The sequence below is a fragment of the Eretmochelys imbricata genome, chromosome 19, assembly GCF_965152235.1.
Source record: "Eretmochelys imbricata isolate rEreImb1 chromosome 19, rEreImb1.hap1, whole genome shotgun sequence".
Classification (NCBI taxonomy): domain Eukaryota; kingdom Metazoa; phylum Chordata; order Testudines; family Cheloniidae; genus Eretmochelys; species Eretmochelys imbricata.
In genome coordinates, this window is record NC_135590.1 from 5,850,544 (window position 1) to 5,874,639 (window position 24,096).

The 24,096-nt window shown below is 54.5% G+C and overlaps 2 protein-coding genes across 2 annotated transcripts in view; both read right to left on the bottom strand.

Annotated features, from left to right (window-relative positions):
* Positions 1-2,172: 2,172 nt before the first annotated feature.
* Positions 2,173-12,067, bottom strand: PEF1 (penta-EF-hand domain containing 1). The gene is made up of 5 exons (XM_077837679.1): positions 11,966-12,067; positions 7,258-7,558; positions 5,866-6,021; positions 4,483-4,626; positions 2,173-3,573 (listed from the first exon to the last, which is right to left on the bottom strand). Exons 1-5 carry the CDS (start codon positions 11,987-11,989, stop codon positions 3,344-3,346), a joined length of 855 nt encoding a protein of 284 aa, XP_077693805.1. The 5' UTR covers positions 11,990-12,067; the 3' UTR covers positions 2,173-3,343.
* Positions 12,068-14,981: 2,914 nt separating this feature from the next.
* Positions 14,982-24,096, bottom strand: part of COL16A1 (collagen type XVI alpha 1 chain) — a 93,801-nt gene continuing 84,686 nt past the window's right edge. The window contains exons 65-73 of the mRNA XM_077837680.1: positions 22,148-22,198; positions 21,463-21,552; positions 20,894-20,929; positions 18,728-18,772; positions 18,256-18,444; positions 17,961-18,027; positions 17,332-17,508; positions 16,907-16,984; positions 14,982-16,226 (exon numbers count right to left, since the gene is read on the bottom strand). Of these exons, the coding sequence (XP_077693806.1) occupies positions 16,024-16,226; positions 16,907-16,984; positions 17,332-17,508; positions 17,961-18,027; positions 18,256-18,444; positions 18,728-18,772; positions 20,894-20,929; positions 21,463-21,552; positions 22,148-22,198 (936 nt within the window). The 3' untranslated portion in view covers positions 14,982-16,023. The remainder of the gene's footprint in view (positions 16,227-16,906; positions 16,985-17,331; positions 17,509-17,960; positions 18,028-18,255; positions 18,445-18,727; positions 18,773-20,893; positions 20,930-21,462; positions 21,553-22,147; positions 22,199-24,096) is intronic.

A 24,096-nucleotide genomic window follows, 5' to 3' on the forward strand; every position in this document is an offset into this window, starting at 1 on the left:
CCCCGGCATTGGCGGTAGGAACTCATCTGTGCTATTTCTCAGCATCAGCTTATCTGCTGGCCCTATTTGTTTTAAGGCTGTCTTGGTAAGCCCAGTAAGATAGCCCCTCCCTCCATCCATTGCAATGCTCCTAGGACTCACCCCCCATCTCTAAATCTCAGGAAACGGCTAACCAACCGCAGCATGGCTGCTTCGGAAATGGTCATGCTTCTAAATTAGTGGAGCTGGTGTCATACACAGGCAACAGCCACTAGAGGGTGCCCTCATCCCACACGTGAGCAGGGTCTGCCGTCCAGCCAGCAGAGGGGCGGTGGTATAAACAAACACACATTGAGTATTCTCCTATAACTGGGACGTGCTGCTGTAGCCATGATGTCAAACACATGATGGTGGCTCAATCCAGATCCACCCCAGCAGGCTGGGCCCTCTGCCACTCCATTGCAAGGCAGCTGTCATATGGCCAGCATAGTACCCTTCACGCACACAGGCAGCCACCAGTGTGGAAGCGTGGCTGGCAGAAGGCCCCAGCTGAAGGACACTCAAAGGGAGCGGGGACGCAGGCAATGGGTACCCCTGCCTGCAATGCTCTACAGCGCAGTGTTGGTGCTTCATAGAAGCAGCAGCATAAACGTGAAGACAGGACCCTCACAGTGCTGATCCCAGCACTGCTGCTAGCTCACTGTGCCACCTTGGGCACGTCCCGTCCCCTGCCTGTGCCTTAGTTTACCTCTCTGTGGAACAGGGATAATACCCACCTCACATGATTGTTAGGACTCATTTCTTCGTTGAAGATGAAAAGCACTTTATAAATGGCAAGTATTTTTGTCCTCTGCCTTGCAAGTCCTTCCCCCAACGCAGGAAATAAAGCAGACACAGCCATTGGCAGTTCATTGGCCCATTAAGGCAGGGACTGTGTTATCGGTTTGGCTCAGCAACCCTACAGCACACATTTACAGCACCATATAAAAGCAATCAGACATCTGAGTGGCATGGAAAAAAGCTCTCTTTGCAGACAGACAACCCCTTGTGAGCTCACTAGGTATATTACCAACTCTCGTCAATTTAATTTTAAATCAGTGCTTGGAGAGCATTTTAAGTAGCATCCTGGTAGCAGAACCACATGCAGGATAAGAGAATTGTGCTGGACTGCAAGGAGACTAGGGAAAAGGGAGGGAGGTTTTGGGCAGGGAGTAGCAGAGGTATAGAAAGTCTTTACAAAATCTAATGGTCTCTTCTCCCAGACATTTTTTTCCCCTCCTCACTATAATTTGTGCAATTTGGGGCATTCCTAAGGAAAAATAATTGCTCCTCTGAAGTATTTGTATGTTCCAGGGCTAAGAGGCAGGAAAGCCAGAGACAGCAACAGCATCCAGAGGAGAATAAATGGCACACACTAATCCCCATCAATTTGAACCCTGCCACCACATAGATCTCAAGGCCTATCTACACTTGAAGATTAAGGTAGGGTGTAAAACGCAATAACTCCCTGTGTATAGCTCCCTATGTGGGCATTTTTTATACCAATGTGAGAGCATCCAGACGTGGAGTTAATCAGAACAGTGAATCAGGAACAATTCCATGCATAGATAAGCCCTTAGTCTAGGGCCTAGTCTACACATCCAAGTTGGACCACTAATTGTACCGGTATAGTTAAAGGAGTACAGCCCCACGAGCGTGGTTGCATTTATAGTAAGAGACAGTCATACTGGTGCAAGCTATACCAGTATAAGAACCTTCATAGGACTCGGGAAGGGGAATAAATGACACTGATATAAGGCACCTTTCCACCAGTATAACTGCACCCACACTACGGGTTGTCCTGGTACAACCGTATCCGTTAAAAAAATAAAATCACACCCCTAAGAGACCTAGTAAGACCCGTACACAAACTGTGTAGAGCAGGCTCTCCCACTGGAAAAGGCAGTCCCAATCCTGCAAGTTCTCTTGACATCTTTGGGAGGTGAAGGTACTCAGACTTTCACAGCTGGTGCTCAACACTTCAAAGGCCCTACCTTTGAAAGCGACGACTGCTCTGGGGATAGTTCCGGGCCCCAGGAGCGGCCACAGACAATACATGGCAGGACTGGTGTTGAAAAGCTCTTTGTTCTGTGTTAGTACAGTGCCTGGCACAACAGGTCCTGGCCCCTAGGCACTACTGCAACAAACAACAACGATAATGCACATGGTATTTTATTGCAGTGATCTTTCTAAGTATAAACTGTTTAGTGAAGCTTAAAGCCCTTCATGATTTTGGCCCCTACAAATGAAAACAAAAAACCTCAAATACACATTGGCAAGAAAAAGGGAGCTAATTATCCTCTGTCACTCAAGTCAAGAGGCCCCATTTCACACTGCGCAGGAACTGTGCACTGGATATGACTCAGATGTCAAGCTACACGTCACAAAAGAAGAGGACCCCACAGCGAGAGAAAGGAAGTGTGAACAATGGTTTTGATAAATGCTTAATCTTTGGTAAGGGAGTCAGGTTTGAAACGCCAGTACTCGGGCACAGGAATCGGAACAGCCGTCAATGCAAATGCTGCAATGCATGATCGCCCCTCCTTGGCATCACTTGCCACTTTGGATATTAAGGATCGTACGAGGGAAGATGTCGATGTTGCCCTAAATTACTGTGGGGAAATAAGGAAGCAAGCCCCATAAGGCCGGCTGAGGGGGAATAAACATTTTCAGATGCCCGACAACTAGGACAGCACCCTCCCAGGGTGGCAGGAGAGCACAGTTTGGGGACTGAAGTACAGTTTCACCTACCGGAGACCAGGAGCTGCCCTAGCTCTTTTGCTGGCAAGAGCAGAAAACATTTTTGGGGTCTCCTGAGTGACAGAGGAAAAAAAGGTGGCCAATCAGAGCTGAACAGTGCAGCAGGGCAACCCCCCCACAAAAGTTGGTGCCTAGGTAACCGTTCTTGTCACCCACCCCTAGAACTGGCCCTGACCTTGGCAGGAGGTGGGGGGCAGAGGACACTTGAAACCTGTCATTACTAAACAGTGTAATTTACAATGTTGGCCTTCCTTTTATGTGGTGTGCCCCCTGGTGGCAATATAATGTAACCAATGTTTTTGGCAGGGACATCTAAATTGTTTTGTGGACTGGAGACTGAAATCAGAGCGGCTGACAGCTGGGCTTCTGCCACACATGTTCACAGCTTGATTCCACCTGTCCATGTCGCTCCCTCGTTCTCAGGCACTTCACTTTTGTTACACAGGTGGGAGAGGAAATGGAATGGATTTACCCTTCCTGTCAGAGGACATACATATCCAGGCGAGAGGGGCTGATCGATCGCGCCCGGTGACTCTACCCTCAGGCAAAGAAACGTCCCAAGGCGTCACAACATGCGAGTTGCAGCCATAGTGAGGAAGTCTTCATAGCTGAGCCGCACGCTGCCTACCCTGCCGGTATCCTTCTCTTGGAAAGCTTCGGTCGTGCTCTGGAGCTGGGTGCAGAGCTGAATGAAGCTATCCAGCTGGATGGTGGAGTTGGAAGCCCTCTGAGAGTAACGGGACAGCAGCAGCTGGGTGAACTGGGGGCTCAGGTTGTATCCCATCTGGGACAGAGCTGGGAGTAAAGAAACAAAGATCGAATAAATCCCTTGGGCGAAAGACCCCTTCCCCGGGGAGACCAGTCCATCTTCCTCTCTCAGAATACGCATAGGCACTTCCCCGCTCTGATGCCAGAGTGCTATGTAAAAGCACAGCTGATCACAACCCAGGATGGAGCTGTAGGAACATAAATTGAGGTGCAAGTTCCCGATACTCCCCTTGCCTCCCATAGACAGTTAAATCTTAGCAGTTCATCAGATAAAGTAGGCCTTTAGCTATATGCGATCCAGGCAGAGCTGAGTTATTTTGGGGAGGCGGAAGGGGGCAGAGTGTCTCCTGGAAAAAGAGAAGCTAGTTTGCTCTGACACCTACAGCCTTCAGACCAACGCGCACACCCTACAGGTCAGAGTCACGGCAAAAGGTGTCTGGCCGCACAGCATCAGCACACAGCCTCTGTAGCCACGACTTTAGAGTGGGAGCCTCTCCACGTATCAGAGGCAGGAGCACAGGATCTGCTGTAACAACCCCATGCTTGGAAAGCAGGAGAAGCGTTTGCCACAGAAGGTTTAACTGCACCACTTCCATGGAGCCCGCTTAAAGCTCAACGAGCACAGTGCATTCATAACACGGTGGTTCCACGAGTTTAGAATGCAGCTGTTACACTGCAGGAGGGGATAGCTGTAATTATTTAAAGTGGGAGGCAACCACGCCAGCACCGAACTGTTGATTCGTCCACCTTTGCCTTGAACTGACACCATTGAAGCAGTTGTCATGCAGGTTTGGGGAGAACCCCCAGACCAGACACCATATGGTTTCAGAGAGCAACTAGTAGGGACAGGAACCACAATGGGTACTGTGCTGTCATGCCTGAGGACGCTGCCACCTGCTTGCTCTCTACAATCTGCCACATCCCCTCTCGTCTCACCTTGCTGCAGCTCGCTGAAGCTGATGGAGCCTGACCGGTCTCTGTCATACTGCTGAAAGAGGTTCTTCCACTGCTGGATGAAGCGCCACAAGGCCGAGAACGCAAAGATATCGATCCGTCCCGACTTAGTTTTATCGAACATGTCTGCCGAGGAACCAACAGCAAGAGCAGGGCCATCAGGGGTGATCCAAAAACAGTGCCATGCACGTCTACAGCACCTCCCATCAGAATCTCTCAAAGAGCTTTGCAAACATGCTACATCCCAGGGAAGTGTGTCATTCCGCACTGTTCAGATGGTGTTTGGCAACTTGCCTACACTACGGGGCTTAATCGACTTAAGTTACGCAACTCCAGCTATGTGAATAACGTAGCTAGAGTTAATGTGGCTTAGGTCAACCTTTTGCGGAGTCTACACCACATTGGGTCAACAGAAGAAACTCTCCTGTCGACTTACCTTATACCTTCTCATTTTGGTGCAGTACCAGAGTCGACAGGAGAGTGATCTGTGGTCAATTTAGCAGGTCTTCACTAGACCCACTAAATCGATCCTCGGTAAGTGCAGACATGCCCTTAGATACAGAACCCAGGTATCGCGACTCCTAGTCCCCTGCTCTAGCCATGAGACCACGCTGCCACTTCAGAAAGCTCTCCCGCTTAGGAGCTGTGGAGCAAACCTAACCACAGGAACAGAATTCATAATGGGAAAGCACTATGCTGATCAAAATGTTGGCATTTATGTCACAGGGGCCTTCAGGCAATGGCATCAAAACCTTCACCCTCAGGGTATTGCAGCAAGCGTGGAACCTGTTAGGAATTCAGTTTGCCATAGCAAGTGGTTTGGATTTTTCTGTCTATCCTTAACAGTCAAACCGTCCTTAGAAAGATGAGCTAGACACACAGGGAAGTAGGCTGGGACTATCCTCGGCTGTCATGCAGCACTGAACTTGTATAAGTGCTAAACAATCAGCTAGCCAAGGGCATGACAAAAACCTGCTGGGGAAGTTCCAGCTTCCAAGACAGCACAAGTTGCACTGTGAGCTTCGGCTCCAGCATCTTATTTCTCCTCTGCTCTTCCAACCACTACCAAGTGGGGCATGAAGGTTTGCCCAGTCTCTCACAGCCGTCATCCCTAATCTCAAGCAATCAGCCAGCCTGCCATTCACATCCCTTTTGCGAAGTAAATGCTTTGCCAAGGGGGAAATACATGGCTGCTGTACACTTGACCTAGGATTCACCCTATTAGATCCAAATTCAATGCACAAAGCTGGATTTTTTCCAATATTACAAAACAACCCCTGCAGAGTTCAGCCCAATACGCAATGTCTGTTCTAATACAGATTGCAGCTCATAAGCAGTTTAAAAGGAAAAAACATCTGGACTCACTTATCATCATGAGGCAGGTCTCATCATTAAATGCAGACCAGTTGGAGTTGACCAGGGCCTGCTTGAGTTCTTTGATGGAGATGTAGCCACTGCGATCAGCATCCACTGTCTGGAACCAAGAAAAGGCCTCCAGGTCCACGCCAGGTGGCATGTTACCTGTCAGGAGGAACAGGATAAAGGCTCACACAATCCACTAGAGAAATGAGAGTTTGCTAGTCACAAAGCAAAGCAGCCTTTGTTAGGACCTAGCTAGATCCTCTTCACCACTAACAGTTGGGAGTCAGCACAGGAACCCTGCAAAAAAACAGACAGCAAGTGCCGAGGGACTGGTTACAGCTGATCAGCCACAAGGAGAGGCTGAATCAGCTTTTCCAGTCTAAATGTGTTTTTATGGCTATGTGATCTAGCCTGCGGAAGCAGGTTCATAATGGCCGGAACTTGGCGCACACAAGGTCTTGTAAAAGTAGAGAGAAGCAAATTAGACCTCCTCAGATGGTTTGTAAGTGGAGTGCAAACAAGTGGAAGCTGGGTCCTTTCGGCAGACTAAACGCAACCAGTTCAGGGGAGACAGGTGTGCGACTATAAAGTTTTATTTCTACCATTTGGGGTTGCAGCTTCTTCAGCATTTTTCCTCCACGTTGGAGCCTTAAATAATGAACGGGAACGTTTTTCTGAACAGCAGTTTAATTGAAATGAACGATTCAGTTAAATGCCACAGCTCCCATTCTTCTGGGTAAGGCATATTGTTCAAGTGGGCCCCAGACATATTCCCCAGACCTTTGAATGACAGTTAGCACACGTCTAGGCCTTGTGGTCTGAAAGGTTCTTTACAAATAATAAAGAACAAGCCCTGGGAGTTTAGTCATTACCCTCATGGGAAACTGAGGTACATAGTGGTGAAAGGCTATTCCCTTGGCCACAGTGGATGCCAGGATCTGAGCTGGTATTTGGAGTCAGGAGTCTCTGGATCTCTGTCCTGTGCTCAGATCATAACGCTCAGCTAAAGGAAAGTGCCAGGTCAGTGCAGGAGCCAATATCCTAATTTAAAACCGGCCTCGAGTGTTTGCTTAAAGACAATAGCACTGCAGTTAGCACTTGGGAATCCTGGCACCAGATTCAGCCAAGCAAACGGCCACCTGGCCAAAGGGAAAGGAATAGCCATCTTGGAAGCCTCTTTAGAGCCCAAAGGACGGCAGCTTGCTAGTGACGACTGCACCAAATGCAGGGCTCTTCCCCGTGCATCCCACGTGCACATGGCCTTCCTCCGGCACTGAGGGCAGCCAGTTAGCAGGTGTTGTGAGAAGCTCCATAAGTAAGTTTGTGCAAAGGAACCAGCAATGGAGAACATGTGCAGGGAGGTGGGATCATTCCATCACACATTTTTCTACTCACCAGCAGGAGCCCCGGCTCCATAGGGTCCTGGCTGAGGGGCACCATACGGATTGGTAGATGGCTGCCCATAAGGCCCTCCTGGGGCTGGGCCTCCTGCATAAGGTCCCCCAGGAGCTCCAGATGGTGCTCCCCCTGGGGTGGGCTGCCCATAAGCCCCTCCGCCAGTTGGCGGTCCATAGGGGCCTCCAGGTGCTGGGCCGCCATAGGAACCACCAGGAGGCAGCCCACCTCCATACTGGCCTCCGGAATAGTAACCGCCCTGCGGGGCTCCTGGGGCTGGCCCTGCTGATCCGGGGTAACCCTGTGGGAGGAGAAAGGGGGAAATAAAGGACACGTTGACAGCCCATAGAGAGCAAAACACACCAGAAAGCACAAAGCTGCTGCAGGGGCCAACAACCCGGAGTCTGCAGCACAGCTGCACAACCAACCAGCAACCCTCCAGACTACTCGCAGTACCCCATCCTCGTGGCTACACAGTGTGCCAGTCATTCTAGATGACCAGAGTTTATAACTAAAACCCTCCAAGACGGACTCCCCTGCCCCAGCTTCAGCTTAGCCCAAAGGGAAGTTTTTGAAACAAAACCTGTTCAGCAGGGTAGGGAGGGAGCAAGAGCGCTTGGCAAACACCAAGCAATCAGTTAAGCCAGCAGAAGGGACTCTGAAGACCCAGGGTACGGTAATTTAGGGTTAAATTGGATGATGAGCCTACGCTCCCACTGGGCATTATTTTAGGTCATTTGGGGAGCGTAAAGCTTCGATTGAACCAGCTCAGCAGCTGTTCCTGCCCTGGCTTTACACCCAGAAATGCCAGATTTAATGTTCTGCACTGGCATGAAGTTCTCTGTAACAAACCGTAGCGGCTTGTCCCACTCAGAACAGGGCACTGCACTCCTGGGAGCCCAGCTATCCATGAGTCCTGCCATCCTAGGTTCCCTGCGCAACCCAGCAACAGGTAGCTACCAGGACTGTAAATCGGCCTTCTCAGAGCCTCATCTGACAAATACTCCGTACGACACCAACAGGCATGCAGTAGCGTTAAGAACATCGCACAGTGGGTCACACTAGAACACGGCCGGAGGCCAGTTAGTAAGAGTACTGCACAGCGTGAGAGAGTTTACCTTTGGATTTTCAGAAGCTCCTAAAACAGCGAGATGCCATGCTCCCACTGATGTTCCCAACACCCTTCAGAGCCTTTGCAAATCCCAGCTTTCATGTTTGTGACAGTTGGTGGCCTGACAGCCATGGCCACCGAACCCACAGAACTGGTACAGCAAGCCTAACACACCCTTTTCTTCCACCAGCGGGCTGTAGCTGGGACCTGCAGGAGTCTCCTCTCAGGAGGAGAGCTGAATTTAGTCTCCATGGTCTAATTCAGTCTTTGGTTTCTCTGCCACCTGGGGAACCAATCAGGGCTGTTTTTGTGATGCAGCCACCTCCCCATCAGGCACTGGGCAGAGACCACAATAGAAGGGTTTGTGCCTGTCATCCTACCTGAGAAAGTCACAGAACAAATGCCCTCGCAGTTATGTAAACAGCAAGGACCCTGCACCTTCATGGGAAAGGTGAATCCTTTTAAAGCAGCCAAAAGTAAACCCCCTTTCTTTCAGCAATGAGTCTTCACTGCAGAGTTAAACCAGACTCTTACCCAGTTTTGTCCACACACAAAAACCCTTGACCCGGGTTTGGGGGTGCTTTGAATGTGGACTAGCTTACCTGGCTGGGGGCATAGGTTAGAGCCCAGGTTCTGCTTTAACTCAGGCTGTAACCCACCCTCTACGGTTCTCCAATGCCTTCCCAGAATTCCCTCAGGGCCATCTTTTCCTGCCCTTCTACCTACTTCCTCCTGCGTCAGAAGCCACCTATGAGTCTTTAAATACACCAGTTCAACATTTAAACGCCACATCCTCCACACCCTGCTACATTTCTACATGGCACTTGGAGAAGTGCAATCCTGGAGAGCCTCATCTCAATGCGCTATTAGCTGGCCACAGGCCCACATCGCTGTGCTGCACAAACAACATAGACTATTGCCCCTGGAAGTCCGAGCTCTTCACCTGAGTTAGAGCTTTGCCAGTGTGAACGCAGCTACGTGGGTACGACCTGAGTGTGGATGCTCACAGCCAGGCTAGTCTCCAGTGAAGACATACCCGTAAGTCAAGCACAGTCGCCTGACTCCCAGTTCAGAGCATTATTCCTCGGATCGCACTGCCTCCCCAATGAAGGGCAGCTGAGACAACGGAAGGATACAAACCCTAGGCAGCCTGAGGTGGGTGCGTTCAGCCTATTCCCAAGAGAAGCAACCCCAGCCAATAAGGGAAGAGGAACTAGACACAACAGAGCCAAGCTTTATCCCCACCCCACCCACATCCTTGTAAATTCACTGGTTAGGGCTGTAAACTGCTGACATCAGAAAAGGCAACTCACAACTGAGATGACAGGAAACTTTGTACACTTTAGCGCTACACAGTTTCGTGTCTTCTGAAAATCGTGGAAGGAGCCTGCTTTCAGAGGGCAGGTGGTCAGTTACTCTCTGAAAGGTGGGTCCCTTTAAAGTGTCTCAACCTGAGCCCCACAAAATTGAAGCAGCGAAAATCACTAGTCGCTTTTGAAAATCTTGCCCTTTTATACTCTGTTCCCTCCTGCTACTGCACCAGGCACCAACTAGATGCTGTTGTCCATGCCAAAGGTGGTTGCATTTTACTGGCTCTGCTGAAGTGTGTAAAGCCCTTGGGCTCTTTTGGGGACAAACAGCAATTGAGAATTTCAGTGGAAGGCACCAGGGCTGCCAGCTGTCGCACCATTTACACTGAGAGGGACCTTTAACAGGGAAGCCCACTCAGTTTGGGGGCCTGTGAAACAACACTGTAGTGCTGTGTTGTGTCATTCTGACAGGGGACTGTCCAGGGCCACTTGGGGACCTGTTGGGGTCCGGGACAGATCCAGTTGGGGGAGAGGCAGGGGAGCAGACATGTTAAACAGTGCTGACATCTGAATCATACCCCCTCCACCCGCCTCCCTAAGCACCTTGGTGCCAACACACCCTGTGATGTCACCCCAGAGCCACCCGATCAGTCCCCACTCTGCCTCTGCTGATGGCACCCCCTTGACACCAGCCTGGAGCCACCCGGGTGACACCCTGCCACTGGGGCTCCACTGTACCCCAGGCTGCCACACCCCCTCTCCAGCACCAGCCCCCCCTTCTGCCTAGGCATCCACAACTGGCCCAATGCCACAGCCACCCCCCAGAACCACCTCACGTGCCATCAGCGCCCCACAGCCCCACCAATGGCACCTCTACCACCACCCCGCTCCTGCACTGCCCCCAGCCCCCTTCCACACCGCCCCAACCCCCTCCTGCATTGCCCCCAGCCCCACCCCCCTTCCACACTGCCCCTCCTGCACTGCCCCAAGCCCCACTGCCCCACCACCCCTCCTGAACTGCCCCACCGCCCTTTACACCGCCCCACTCCTGCACTGCCCCCAGCCCCACTGCCCCCAGCCCCCTTCCACACCACCCCAACCCCCTCCTGCACCGCCCCCAGCCCCACCGCCCCTCCTGAACTGCCCCACCGCCCTTTACACCGCCCCACTCCTGCACTGCCCCCAGCCCCACTGCCCCCAGCCCCCTTCCACACTGCCCCACTCCTGCATTGCCCCCAGCCCCCTTCCACACTGCCCCACTCCTGCATTGCCCCCAGCCCCCTTCCACACTGCCCCACTCCTGCATTGCCCCCAGCCCCCTTCCACATCACCCCAACCCCCTCCTGCACTGCCCCCAGCCCCCTTCCACACCACCCCACCCACACCGCCCCAACCCCCTCCTGCACCGCCCCCAGCCCCACCCCCCTTCCACACTGCCCCTCCTGCACTGCCCCCAGCCCCACTGCCCCACCGCTCTTTACACCGCCCCACTCCTGCACCGCCCCCAGCCCCCACCCACACCGCCCCCAGCCCCCTCCTGCACTGCCCCCAGCCCCCTTCCACACCACCCCACCTACACCGCCCCAACCCCCTCCTGCACCACCCCCAGCCCCACCCCCCTTCCACACTGCCCCTCCTGCACTGCCCCCAGCCCCACCCCCCTTCCACACTGCCTCTCCTGCACTGCCCCCAGCCCTACTGCCCCACCACCCCTCCTGAACTGCCCCACTGCCCTTTACACCGCCCCACTCCTGCACTGCCCCCAGCCCCCTTCCACACCGCCCCAACCCCCTCCTGCACTGCCCCAGCCCCACCCCCCTTCCACACCGCCCCTCCTGCACTGCCCCCAGCCCCACTGCCCCTCCTGAACTACCCCAGCCCCCTTCCACACCGCCCCACTCCTGCACTGCCCCCAGCCTCACTGCCCCCAGCCCACTCCACTCTGCACTGCCCCCAGCCCCACACCCCTTCCACCCCACCCACACCGCCCCCAGCCCCACTGCCCCACCCCCACTCCACACCGCCCCTCCTGAACTGCCCCACCCCCCTTTACACCGCCCCACTCCTGCACTGCCCGCGGCCCCACTGCCCCAGACCCCTTCCACACCGCCCCACTCCTGCACCGCCCCACCCCCGCACTCTCCCCAGCCCCACCCCCAGCTCTCCCAGAGGCCCCCGCGGCAGGGGGGGCTCGCAGGGGCCGGGCGGCCGGTAGCTCCCCCACCCCCAGGGCCGGGCCTAGCGGCAGAGCCCCCGGCGTTGGCCAGGCCGCCCCGCGCGCGCTCACCTGCCCGTACGGGTAGCCGGCCATGGCGCTTTGTGACCGGCGGAGCTCGCCGCCTCTACCCCGCCCGCGCTGTGAGCGCAGCTTCCCGCCCCGCCCCGCGGCTTCGCTGATTGGTTGCCGGTCTCTTAGGCGAGCGTTGACTGGCTTCTACTGGATCTCAGTCAGGTAGCTCCGCCCAGAGGGCGATCACGTGACGGGGGCTTGGGAGGGCCTCTTAAAGGGCCAGCAGAGAGTGCGCCCTGAGGCGTAGAGAGAGAGGCTCACCGCTGAGCTGCCTGCCCCTTCTAACCCCGCCCCCTCCCCTGTGCCCCGCCCCCTGTCTCTGGCCCCATGGCCCCGCCCCTGTGCCCCGCCTCCTGTCTCTGGCCCCATGGCCCTGCCCTTGTGCCCCCTGCCCCATCTTCTGTCTCTGGCCCCATGGCCCTGCCCCTGTGCCTCTCTGCCCCGTCCCCTGGCTCTGGCCCCAAGCCTCTGCCCTTGTGCCCCTGTGCCCCGCCCCCTGTCTCTGGCCCCATGGCCCCGCCCCTGTGCCCCTGTGTCCCGCCACCTGACTCTGGACCCATGGCCCTGCCCCTGTGCCCCGCCCCCTGACTCTGGCCCCATGGCTCTGCCCTTGTGCCCCCTGTCCCGCTCCCTGTCTCTGGCCCCATGGCTCTGCCCTTGTGCCCCTCTGCCCCGTCCCCTGTCTCTGGCCCCCATGACTCCACAACCTGCCCCTGTGCCCCGCCCCCTGTCTCTGGCCCCAGGGCCCTGCCCTTGTGCCCCTCTGTCCCGCCCCCTGTCTCTGGCCCCATGGCCCTGCCCTTCTGTCCTGCCCCCTGTCTCTGGCCCCATGGCCCTGCCTCTAGGTGCCCCTCTGCCCCGCCCCCTGTCTCTGGCGCCATGGCCCTGCCCTTCTGTCCCGCCCCCTGTCTCTGGCCCCATGGCCCTGCCTCTAGGTGCCCCTCTGCTCCGCCCCCTGTCTCTGGCGCCATGGCCCTGACCCTGTGCCTGTCTGCCCCGCCCCCTGTCTCCTCTTCCCCAACCCCTGCCCCTTAGTGTTTGCCCCACGCTCTGTCCTGCCTGGCCCAGGCCCTTGCCCCCAAACCCATGGGTTACTGCAGGGATCCTCCCTCCTCTCTGAGTTAATGGGGGCAAGGGGCCTAGTGCTGGGTCGGAAGGGTGGGGGGCAAGGATGGCTCAAGCTGGGAGGGCATCTCCATTCCGTGTGTTCCCTCCTCTCCAGTTTTTCAGCTCTTACACCCTCGCTCCCTCTGGCAGCAGCCGATCCCAGCTTCTCCTCCTCATTCTGGGACTGGCCTGCGGCTGGGCAGAGTTCCTTAGCGGGGTGCTAAATAATCCCAGTCGCAGGCTGGGGAGAGGGCTAAGGCCCGAGAGCCAGTGTACTGCAGGGAACAAACCATCCCGTTAGCCTCAAGCAGAGACTGGAGGATCTGAGGGATCATCTCCATTTCTAACAGCTGTGATTCTGAGGGTTGGCCTTAAAGCCATTTCCCTCCTCCAGCGGGGAAGGATGAGCGTCTTTCAGCAGGCTGCCAGCCCTCGGCAGATTGCGATAGATACTGTTTTGATTAAATAAGTTGCTGGCACTCACTCCTAGCTCAGTGATAGGGCAATACCTCACGGGCTGTCACTCACTGCTCTGAGATACCTAGAGAGATGTGTAAGCTTCCGCACTAACCCCTTCCCTTTTCCAGCCATACCTGCTGACTTATGCCAAAGGGCACCACTGTTTCCAAGCTGGTTGCTTAGAAATGATGAATGCCTATTAGAACTAGATCAAACCCAGAAGTCTACATTTGAGTTGGGGAGCTGAGCGCAGGCTGCAGCTTCAACTAAGGGAAACGCAAAGAGACTGTTATTTTGCAGCTCTGGCCTTCCCTATTTGAAGTGGTGCGAGGAGCTAATTTATGCGCTGTTTATCAAGCCCATTAGTGACACGAAGACACGGTCTCCCAGACACGTAAGAAATGAGCAGTTGACATTCGGAAGGCAACGGCTGAGAGAGACAAGCTGGGTTCAATTTTAAATACTCTGCCTCAGGAAATTGCTCCCGTTCCTGCGAACGCGAGTGATGGGAATTCTGCTGGGCTTGGGGCTGCTCGTTTACTCAAGCACATCAATACTTAACCTTGTTTTTTTCACCCCACCTTATGGAACAGTAAATATTCAGGCTCTGAGCTCTTTCCACTGGAGACAGCAGTCTGGCTAATGGAGTTCCTAAGACCCACTCTTCCGATGTGCTTGTTACCTGTTTGTATTCTGGTTTAACAGCTCAATGGATGCTGCTGGGCAGAAGTTTGGGCTATTCTGGGGGATGGATACTAACAAATGACAGCAAGGACCAACTGTAACCGTGTTTCCTTCATGAGGAGTTAGAGGAACTTCCCCTTACGGTCTTGCCCACGCTATGGTTGCAAACTTATACACACAGCTGCTGCTGGGACCGGTTTGGCTCCCCCAGTCTTCCTGACCAGGGGGTCCTGGGACTCTTGTGTTCTCCATTGTTACTAGTTTATAAAACTATCCTTGACAACTCTGCTGGGGTTAGGTTATAGCCTGGTTCTTAGGGGAAAAGCCGTTGGTTCTTGAAACCATGGTATGTTGCTATATGAAACAGCATTTAGCTCTGTTGGTGAAATCAATGGCTGTTAGGAGCCTACGTACTTTTGAGGATCTGGGCCTGACTTCTTATTCATGACAGACAAAACAGCTGATGGATGGTACGAATGATTTTCTTACATCCTTAAGAGATGACAAATACTAAAAGGAAGGGAATATATCAGTACACAGGTTCCTGGTCCAGATGCCAGATGTTCCATTGAGAATACACACTGTTGGGCTGTCTTCCACCCTTTGGGCTCCATCCATTTTTAGTACATACTCTGGGGCTCGTTTCATCTATGGCTGGAGGAAGGACAAACCGGTAGAAGTTCAGCTGTTACTGTCCCAAGGGTGATAGACAAAAGTGCTCAAGATTTATATATATATTTGCTTAAAAAGATGCAGACAGAGCTTGGGCAGGAATGTTTTATTATTTTCTGTTTGTTTGCTCACCAGATTGAACCTGCTTCAGGGAGGAAAGCAGCCCTCCCTTTTGCATACAGAGCCGAAAAGTGGTAACTGAATGCTCAGATGTTGTGTTTTAATATTTGGAAACCAGTCTAGCACTTAGCAACCCAGGCTTGATGTGTAGGTTAGACACTTGTTTTTCCACCAAACAAAAATGAAAAGGCCAGCACGAGTGCAGAGTGCTCTGCTTTATGTCTATGCGAAGATGCACACAGGCCTGCTGCAGGTGCTGAAAAACGTCTTGGTGATCCAGCTTGCTTGGTCTTGTTTTTCCCTATAATGGCTCTATGCTGAGGGCCAAGATTTTGTGCAGGAGCCCTCTCTAATTCAAGAGCTACATTGGCACCAGGACAAGGAGGTGGCCGACGGCACATGTGATGCTGGCATGTTACAAATGAAGGGAGCAGCAGAGCATGTGCTGCAACACACACGAAAGGCACGTGGGGGCAGAGAGAGAGTTGTCTCAACCGTGTGAACGGGGATATGTATTTCACAAATGATGGAGGTGGGATCTGGAATCTTGCCCGAAGTTCCCACCCCGTAACACCTGAGGCTGCTCAGAAGTGTGATAGTTAAAAATACCCTTCCTTCCCTCGCCTTGCTCCCTTTTTCGGCCCCAGTGCCCAAAGTGCTGGCGATGACCAGGTATTGAAAGACTAATCATTAAAAAGACAGAAGAAGCTAGAGAAGACACAGGAAGGTGTGGACTTGGCCAAGGCAATGATAAGCGGAGACACCATCATGAAATGGATTTTGGCTGACCCCAGCTGGCAGTGTCCAATTCCCTTTACAAACACAAGAAGAGACGCTCACACACACGCACGCACACACACACACACAAATGCCGTCATGAGAGACTTAACCCCACTGGAAATTGAAAGAAAAAAATATTAACAGCAATAAAAACATCATTCACGACCAGTCGCGAGGGCTGAGCTTTGGTCATTCCCAATGGAGTCCTTTGTGAAAATGCCCTACAGGTCCGCTCAGCCTAAGGGTCCTTTCATGTTTTTGGGCTCGTACATAGGCTGCTCAAGGGGCATCATGCTGAAGCAATCTGAAGGGTTACAATGCCCGGTCTTTCCAGGCTGCCCTGTAGCTCCTGGTGGTCCAGGAACACCTGGGATGCCTTGCTGTCCCATAGGTCCAGGCGGACCCAACTTGCCATATCCTGGTGGCCCTTGTGGACCTGAAGAGGAGAAACAAGAAAGGGGAGGGAAGAGAAGAGCTGAGAAGGCTGTTTGTGCAAAGCCAAACCCAGATGCTTGACCCAGGTTCTTGCTCACGTGCTCAGGGTCTAACTGATCGCTATATGCGAGGTCAGGAAGGAATTTTCTCCAGGTCTGACTGGCAGTGACCTTGGGGGTTTATTTTGCCCTCCTTTGCAGTATGTGGGTGTGTGTTACTGGCCAGGATTATCTGGGTCTATCTCACTTACTCATTTCCCTGCCATTGTGGGGGCCTTGGGCACCAGGGCACCTTGGTCCCTCCCATTCTCTGCCTGTGGCACATAACAGCTACGTCTCCTGTGGACGGTGACATGTTGGTCTGATTTCAGTTGGGTTCAGTGCTGCTGGCCTGTGAGATCCAGGTGAGACTAGAGGATCTGATGATCCCTTCTGGCCCTAAACTCTATGACTCCGTTAAAGCTGACCCACCACAGTTCAGAGGGTTTGGATGGAAAGGCTTTGGTCTGAGACCCTCAGTCTGTCTCACATTGTTGGGAGAAGCTGAACCAGGAGGAGATTTCACCCTGAAGCACCAGGCACCTATCGCCCTCTGGGTCCCTGAAGCAGGAAGGGCTAACGAGTTGACCTTAAAAATGCAGAACAAATTGGGTCCTGGTTGTGACAAGTGCAGGGGTCTTACCAGGCGCCCCCGGCGGACCGCTTTCTCCCGCAAGGCCAATGCCTTTCTCTCCCTTTTCTCCTTTGGTGCCTGGCTCACCTGGAATGCGAGAGCACAGTAAGAAACCCCACTCACAGAGCCCAATGCGCGTGAGCAACAGAGAGGGAGGAAAGGATGATTCCACGGGGCTGAGCAAGACAGTGAGCACTTGCAAGGCCACCAGTGGAAAGAGAAGGCGTGATTCACACCCATGGGCTGGCAGGAGCCCCCTTAGGCCAGTGGCTCTGGAGTTCCCTTAACCTGCTTTGCAATCCCGCAGCAGTGAATTCCAGCTGCGGCCACCACGCCACTAAACATCTCCTGACCCTGGTGGCCATTTCTGAAACTCCGCAGAAACATCAGGGAAGAGGAGATGCAAATAAAGAGCTTCCAGAAGAATGACCTACCTCTCATGCCTGGCACACCTTGCCGCCCTTCTCTCCCGATCTGTCCTGGTAACCCAGGGGACCCAGGAGGCCCTGGCCGCCCTGGCGCTCCATCTTTACCAGGGTGACCTGGTCGTCCTGGGGAGGCAGCCATCTCCACTGGGAACTGCATCCTGGAGGCATAGTATGCCATCCTCTCTGCAGAGAGACACACGGGGAGCCAATGACTGTGCCAGTCAGGAGTTATCAACCCCAAACTCTTGCTATCAGGGGTGTAGGAAGCCCACCATGGTGGGGGCTTATCTGAAGACCGTGCGGGGTCTAGAAGTGCACAGGAAATGCCAGCTCAGGAAGTGACAACTGGCTCAGAGGACACAGCACGTTGCTGGAGGGATGTCCAGGAGCCTGGGCCAAACAGGGCTCTGCGATGTAATGCACACACAGATCCTCGGCTCTTAACTTGGCACACCCTACACTAGGTAGTGGTACTTTGATCTCCTTGGATGAAGGACAGCGCTAACCCTTCCAGGATTTGGACACGTGGATCCAGAGACTGGTGTAGCTCTTTCAGACTGGATGTGCCAAGCACTAAGCCGTCACTTGCAGCTTGGTCCAGCCCTCCAGCCTCCAGTTCCCACCACCCCGCTTACCGTCAAACATTTTGTTTAGCTCTTGCCGGATGAACCGCTTGATTTCATCGTAATTCACCATGTCTCCCTAGAGAGAGGGGACGGGAAAAACCACAAAGCAAAACTCAACCTGGGAAAAGGCAACAGGATGACATGCCTCGCCCGTGGCCACACAGTGAGTCAGTAGTGGAGCTAGGAATAGAACCCAGGAGTCCTGATGCTCAGAGCCAGATTGTGAACCCTTGTTCAGGCTGCTTTGTTCTGGGAGAACCCCCCCGACCCAAGCAGCAGGCACTTACCCCTTCTCCCCCCTTACCATTGTGCCTGGGAGTCCTGGCGTCCCCGGGCTGCCGGCAGGTCCTGGGGAGCCCGGGTGGCCTCTCTCTCCTGGAGAGCCACGTGGTCCCACAGGGCCCATGGAGCCACTTTTCCCTGGTCCTCCAGGCATGCCAGCTCTCCCTTTCTCACCAGGATGCCCTCTCTCCCCTGCAGTGCCAGCTTCACCCTGGAATACACAGGAAGAAGCCAGACACTGTCAGAGGCAGATATCTCTCCAGTTCCTCGTCACCTTTCCCCACCCGGACAAGAGACGGGCTTCTCTCTACAGCACAGCAGCTCTCCGGGCAATCTGAACATGGGCTGGCTCCTCTGGGGATCCCCGGCAGCAGGCCTGCAGCTGGGGGAACATCTGCCTCCACAGCCCCCTCTGCTCAGGAACATGGCCCCAGCGTAGCAGCTGTCCAGAGCACTAGGCTCAGCGTCACGGAGCAAAGCCGACCTGCTCTTACCTTCTGGCCAGCCGGTCCTGACGGTCCAGGCTTCCCTGGTGGGCCCTAGGAGGAGGCAGAATGGAGCAGTGGTCATGGGAAGTTCTGCTCTGAAATGATTTCTAGACCTAGGGCTGGTGGCCCCTGGCCGTCTTGGTGCCAGGGTCTCAGCCTGTGGGAAGGTGGTATACCGGAGAGAAAGGAATGGCTGGGGAGTGCTCTCTCTCTCACGGGCTCTGAGGATCAGGAAGCTTAAAGCTAAACAAAGAGGAGTTCCGAATGGCTGCAGCCGATCTGGCCCATCCATTCGGGTCGGGAGCTTTGCCGCCTTTTGGGCAGCTGGATGCCATGTCTGTGTCCAAGATGTTAGGGCCAGAAGTGACCACTGTGATCCTCTAGTCTGACCTCCTGCATAGCACAGGCCACAGATCCCACCCAGTCACTCCAGCATCAAGCCCATATCTTGTGGTTGAGCTCGTGCTCAGCTTTCAGCTCTCTCCTCCTCTCATGCCAAAGAGCCTCCTTTATGAAACTGGCTGAGGCCCTGTCTGGATCCCTGCCTCGTTAGACCAACCCTGCCTGGGTGCAGGAAGCAGGAACGTGGAAGCAGGGAGTTTAGCCCCTGCCAACACCTTGTGGGATACGAACACATGCTTGTTCATAGAATCATAGAATATCAGGGTTGGAAGGGACCTCAGGAGGTCATCTAGTCCAACCCCCTGCTCAAAGCAGGACCAATCCCCAATTAAATCATCCCAGCCAGGGCTTTGTCAAGCCTGAACTTAAAAACTTCTAAGGAAGGAGATTCTACCACCTCCCTAGGTAACGCATTCCAGTGTTTCACCACCCTCCTAGTGAAAAAGTTTTTCCTAGTATCCAACCTAAACCTCCCCCACTGCAACTTGAGACCATTATTCCTTGTCCTGTCCTCTTCTACCACTGAGAATAGTCTAGAACCATCCTCTCTGGAACCACCTCTCAGGTAGTTGAAAGCAGCTATCAAATCCCCCCTCATTCTTCTCTTCTGCAGACTAAACAATCCCAGTTCCCTCAGCCTCTCCTCATAAGTCATGTGTTCCAGACCCCTAATCATTTTTGTTGCCCTTCGCTGGACTCTCTCCAATTTATCCACATCCTTCTTGTAGTGTGGGGCCCAAAACTGGACACAGTACTCCAGATGAGGCCTCACCAACGTCGAATAGAGGGGGACGATCACGTCCCTCGATCTGCTCGCTATGCCCCTACTTATACATCCCAAAATGCCATTGGCCTTCTTGGCAACAAGGGCACACTGCTGACTCATATCCAGCTTCTTGTCCACTGTCACCCCTGGGTCCTTTTCCACAGAACTGCTGCCGAGCCATTCGGTCCCTAGTCTGTAGCAGTGCATTGGGTTCTTCCGTCCTAAGTGCAGGACCCTGCACTTCTCCTTATTGAACCTCATCAGATTTCTTTTGGCCCGATCCTCCAATTTGTCTAGGTCCCTCTGTATCCTATCCCTGCCCTCCAGCGTATCTACCACTCCTCCCAGTTTAGTATCATCCATTCGTACATTGCCTGCTATCCTCCAGGCACTGGCCTCTATTCTGGAGATTCTGCCAGAGCTCACAGAGTAAGACAGGCATGCTCGGGCCCCCGCTTACTTATGTCGCTGGTATACCCCTCCTAAGGTATCGCCGCGCGGGGTGACACTAGGGAACTGTCACTTCCTCCACTCTGATGGCAAACCAGGAAGTCCCACCTTCCAGGAAACCTGGGATGGGACGCTGCCCCTGGTGGCAGGGAGTGGGCAGTGTAGGAAACTTTGTGGGTTGGGGAGCCACTTCCCGCTAGGGGTCCAGCTCTAGATCACAAAAGCCGCTCGAGATGTCATGTTGGTGCAGTCCGGGCTCGAAGGAAAGCCAGGCCTGAGCATTGCCTCCTAGGCTGTAGTTATTTATCCTCAGCTGGGCACTATGGCGCACTCAGCACTGCTGGGCAAGACGTCGCTGATGCCCAGGGGAATTTTGCCGGAGTAAGTGCCGGGTGTCTTGTCTCAGCAGCGGCACCGACTGCAAACATGATCCTGTTGCAATAATGGGCTGGGAGAAGTACAGGGCAGAGAGCGCAGCGTGGACCTGCCGCACTCACTGCTGTGGGACAGAAAGCGCGCGAGGGGGGGAGCCATCATGGCCAGCATCACAATACCTCTTTCCCAGCTGCTCCGTCCGCGCCCATCTCGCCCTGGCAAACCAAAGACGGAAACATGAATCGTCCCAGAGCCCTCCATGCTCCACCCCACGCGCACGCCCATGCTCCCAAGGAAAGGGAGGCTGAGAACGCATCTCGGGCTCAGACCCCGTCAGCACTCTCTGAGGGTTCGCACCGCACATTGGGAGTAAAGACTTCACAACACCCAACAGGGAGGTCACCAGGGCAGCCCCTGCAGAGGCAGTGCCCAGCGAGTGCCAAGCACACACATGCTGTCGTATGGATGGATGGATTTTGCCGAATCCACACCGCACCCAGCGAAGGATGGATGGGCTAAGCCTGGCAGAGCCCAGACTGGCATGCCATAATTGGCAAACCTGGCACCATAGAGAGGAACCTGGCAACTTCAGAACATGCTGGTGTGCTTTGTTCTCCGTCCCTGCCCACAGTGCAGTTCCAACGGGGGCTCTCCCCCCGCCTCTCCCCTACCCCCACGGACATTGTGCGCTCCAGGCTCTGGCATTGCCCTATTCCGTGTCACATCTCCGCTGACATGCAGCACTCACAGGTGGTCCAGGGTGGCCTGGGGTCCCAGGTTGCCCGGGCATCCCTGCGAGACCTCTTTCCCCTGGAGATCCCCTCTCGCCCTTCAGTCCCTGGAGAATGGGGAAAAAGAAGAGAGCACTGGTTTCAGACGTTATTTCGAGAGTGAGAACGAAGCCATCAATAAGTGCCCAGGTGTGGACCCGGGCACTCAAGCTTGCATTCGTGATAAGAACGGGCAAGGTACGAGAGCTCGACCGCTGAGCCGGTTCTCAAACGTGGATGCCCTAATTGGAAACTGGGGCCTACATCACCTCGCCTGGCCCCTGATCCAACCAAGGCTGGAGAACTGGATCCTGAATCAGATCCCAGCCGACCTCCCAAGTCCATCAGCCATGTTCACTTCTGAGCATGGCCCTGGCATGGCACGGCTTTGCGTGCCACCAGCCCGCCAACGTTGCTTGGCAAAGGCAGTTCAGCTGGTGCTGCAAGGCTGGACATGCACAGCCTCTGGCTGGGTGACGGTGGCATTTGGGAACATTTCTTATGATGTTGGCAGAACGAAGCTACTAACAAGGCCAGGGCGAGAACCTCAGGGTGGGGTCTGCTCTCCCCATCTGACCAACTCTGGGAAGAACGAGGCTGCAGGAGACTAAACATGTTCCTACAGATCTGTGCCAAAGGAGAGGCCCCTGGGGCAGCACTTACCATTCCTGTGATTCCGGCTGGGCCCGGCTGGCCTGGGCTTCCTGGGGGACCCTAATGAGTGAGAAGAAATTTAGGACATTTAACAGAGTAACAATTACCCTGGAGGCAGGAGCCGAAGCCAGCCCTAGGAAAAGGCCGATCGGCTCCTACCCGCCCAGGGAGCCAGGAGCAGTGCTGCCATGGCAGGGCCCCGTGCAGTGTCCACTATACCCGTCAGCTCGCTTCTTTAAACTGGAGAAAGCAATGGGAGATTGAACAGGACAGGGGGTAAGAGCGCCGTGGCCAGAACAGCCATGGCACCTCCCACCAGACTTCTGGACACTGTCCCATTGAGCAGCCTTGCCCGCTAGTCATTTAATTTAGGAGCAAGTTGTGACGAAGTGGGACTGTTCTTAATGTTTCCTCTGAATAGTGTGGGGGTGCCTCAGTTTCCCCTATGCAGTTCTTAAGTATCTAGGTGGTGGGGTAAGGGTGTATGATCATTGCAGAGCCCTAGAGGGCAGGTGTGTGCAGGGGTCTGGACACAGAGAATGGCCGACACCCTGTCTCCTGGCAACTGATGGCCTGGGCCCTTCCCCCCTTCAAGGTGAGAGCAAAAGTGTTGGAGAACAAAGGAATCAGGTGACCTCCTGGCCCAGGAAAGGAACAAAGCCCAGGGGAGGAGGGGCTGGAGGGAGTTTCAGTTTGGGGCTGGCTGGGACATGGAGTGAAGGGCAGACGTGGTTGTCTGGCTCACTGCCTCCCAAAATGGACCCAGCTGAGGGGTCCTATTCTCTGCACCTACAAGCTCTGTTTTAGACCATGTTCCTGTCGTTTAATAAACCTCTGTTTTACTGGCTGGCTGAGAATTACGTCTGACTGCGAAGTTGCGGGGCAGGACTCTCTGGCTTCCCCAGGAGCCCCACCTGAGTGGACTCGCTGTGGGAAGCGCACGGAGGGGCAGAGGATGCTGAATGCTCCGAGGTCAGACCCAGGAAGGTGGAAGCTGTGTGAGCTTTGTGTCCTGAAGACAGTCTGCTCCTAGAGAGGAGACTTCCCCAGAGTCCTGACTGGCTTCACGGGGAGCAGTTCCAGAGCATCGCCCAGGGACTCCGTGACAGGGGGTGCCTCAGTTTCCCCTATGCAGTTCTTAAGTATCTAGGTGGTGGGGTAAGGGTGTATGATCACTGCAGAGCCCTAGAGGGCAGGTGTGTGCAGGGGTCTGGACACAGACAATGGCCGACACCCTGCTTCCTGGCAACTGATGGCCTGGGCACTTCCCCCCTGCAAGGTGAGAGCTAAAGGGTTGGAGAACAAAGGAATCAGGTGACCTCCTGGCCCGGGAAAGGGACAAAGCCCAGAGGAGGTGGGGCTGGAGGGAGTGTCAGTTTGGGGCTGGCTGGGACATGGAGTGAAGTGCAGACGTAGTTGTCTGGTTCACTGCCCCCCAGAATGGACCCAGCTGAGGGGGGTCCTGTTCTCTGCACCTGTAAGCTCTGTTTTAGACCATGTTCCTGTCATCTAATAAACCTTCTATTTTACTGGCTGGCTGAGAGTCACGTCTGACTGCGAAGTTGGGGGGCAGGACCCTTTGGCTTCCCCAGGAGCCCCGCCTGGGCGGACTCGCTGTGGGAAGCGCACGGAGGGGCAGAGGAGGCTGAATGCTCCCAGGTCAAAACCCAGGAAGGTGGAAGCTGTGTGATCTGTGTGTCCTGAAGACCGGCTGCTCCTAGAGAGGAGACTTCCCCAGAGTCCTGACTGGCTTCACGGGGAGCAGTTCCAGAGCATCGCCCGGGGACTCCGTGACACAAGTAAAATAGCATCATCCCTTACAGCACCTCCTGCTGGGAGAGGCTGGGACTGCAGTAGCTGAGACTTCCCCCAACCAACCCCCTTGAAGTGCTTGCTGCTGGGACTGGCATTGGTGAGAGTTCCCCTACAGCCAGTGCTCCTGCATCAGCCCCTACGGC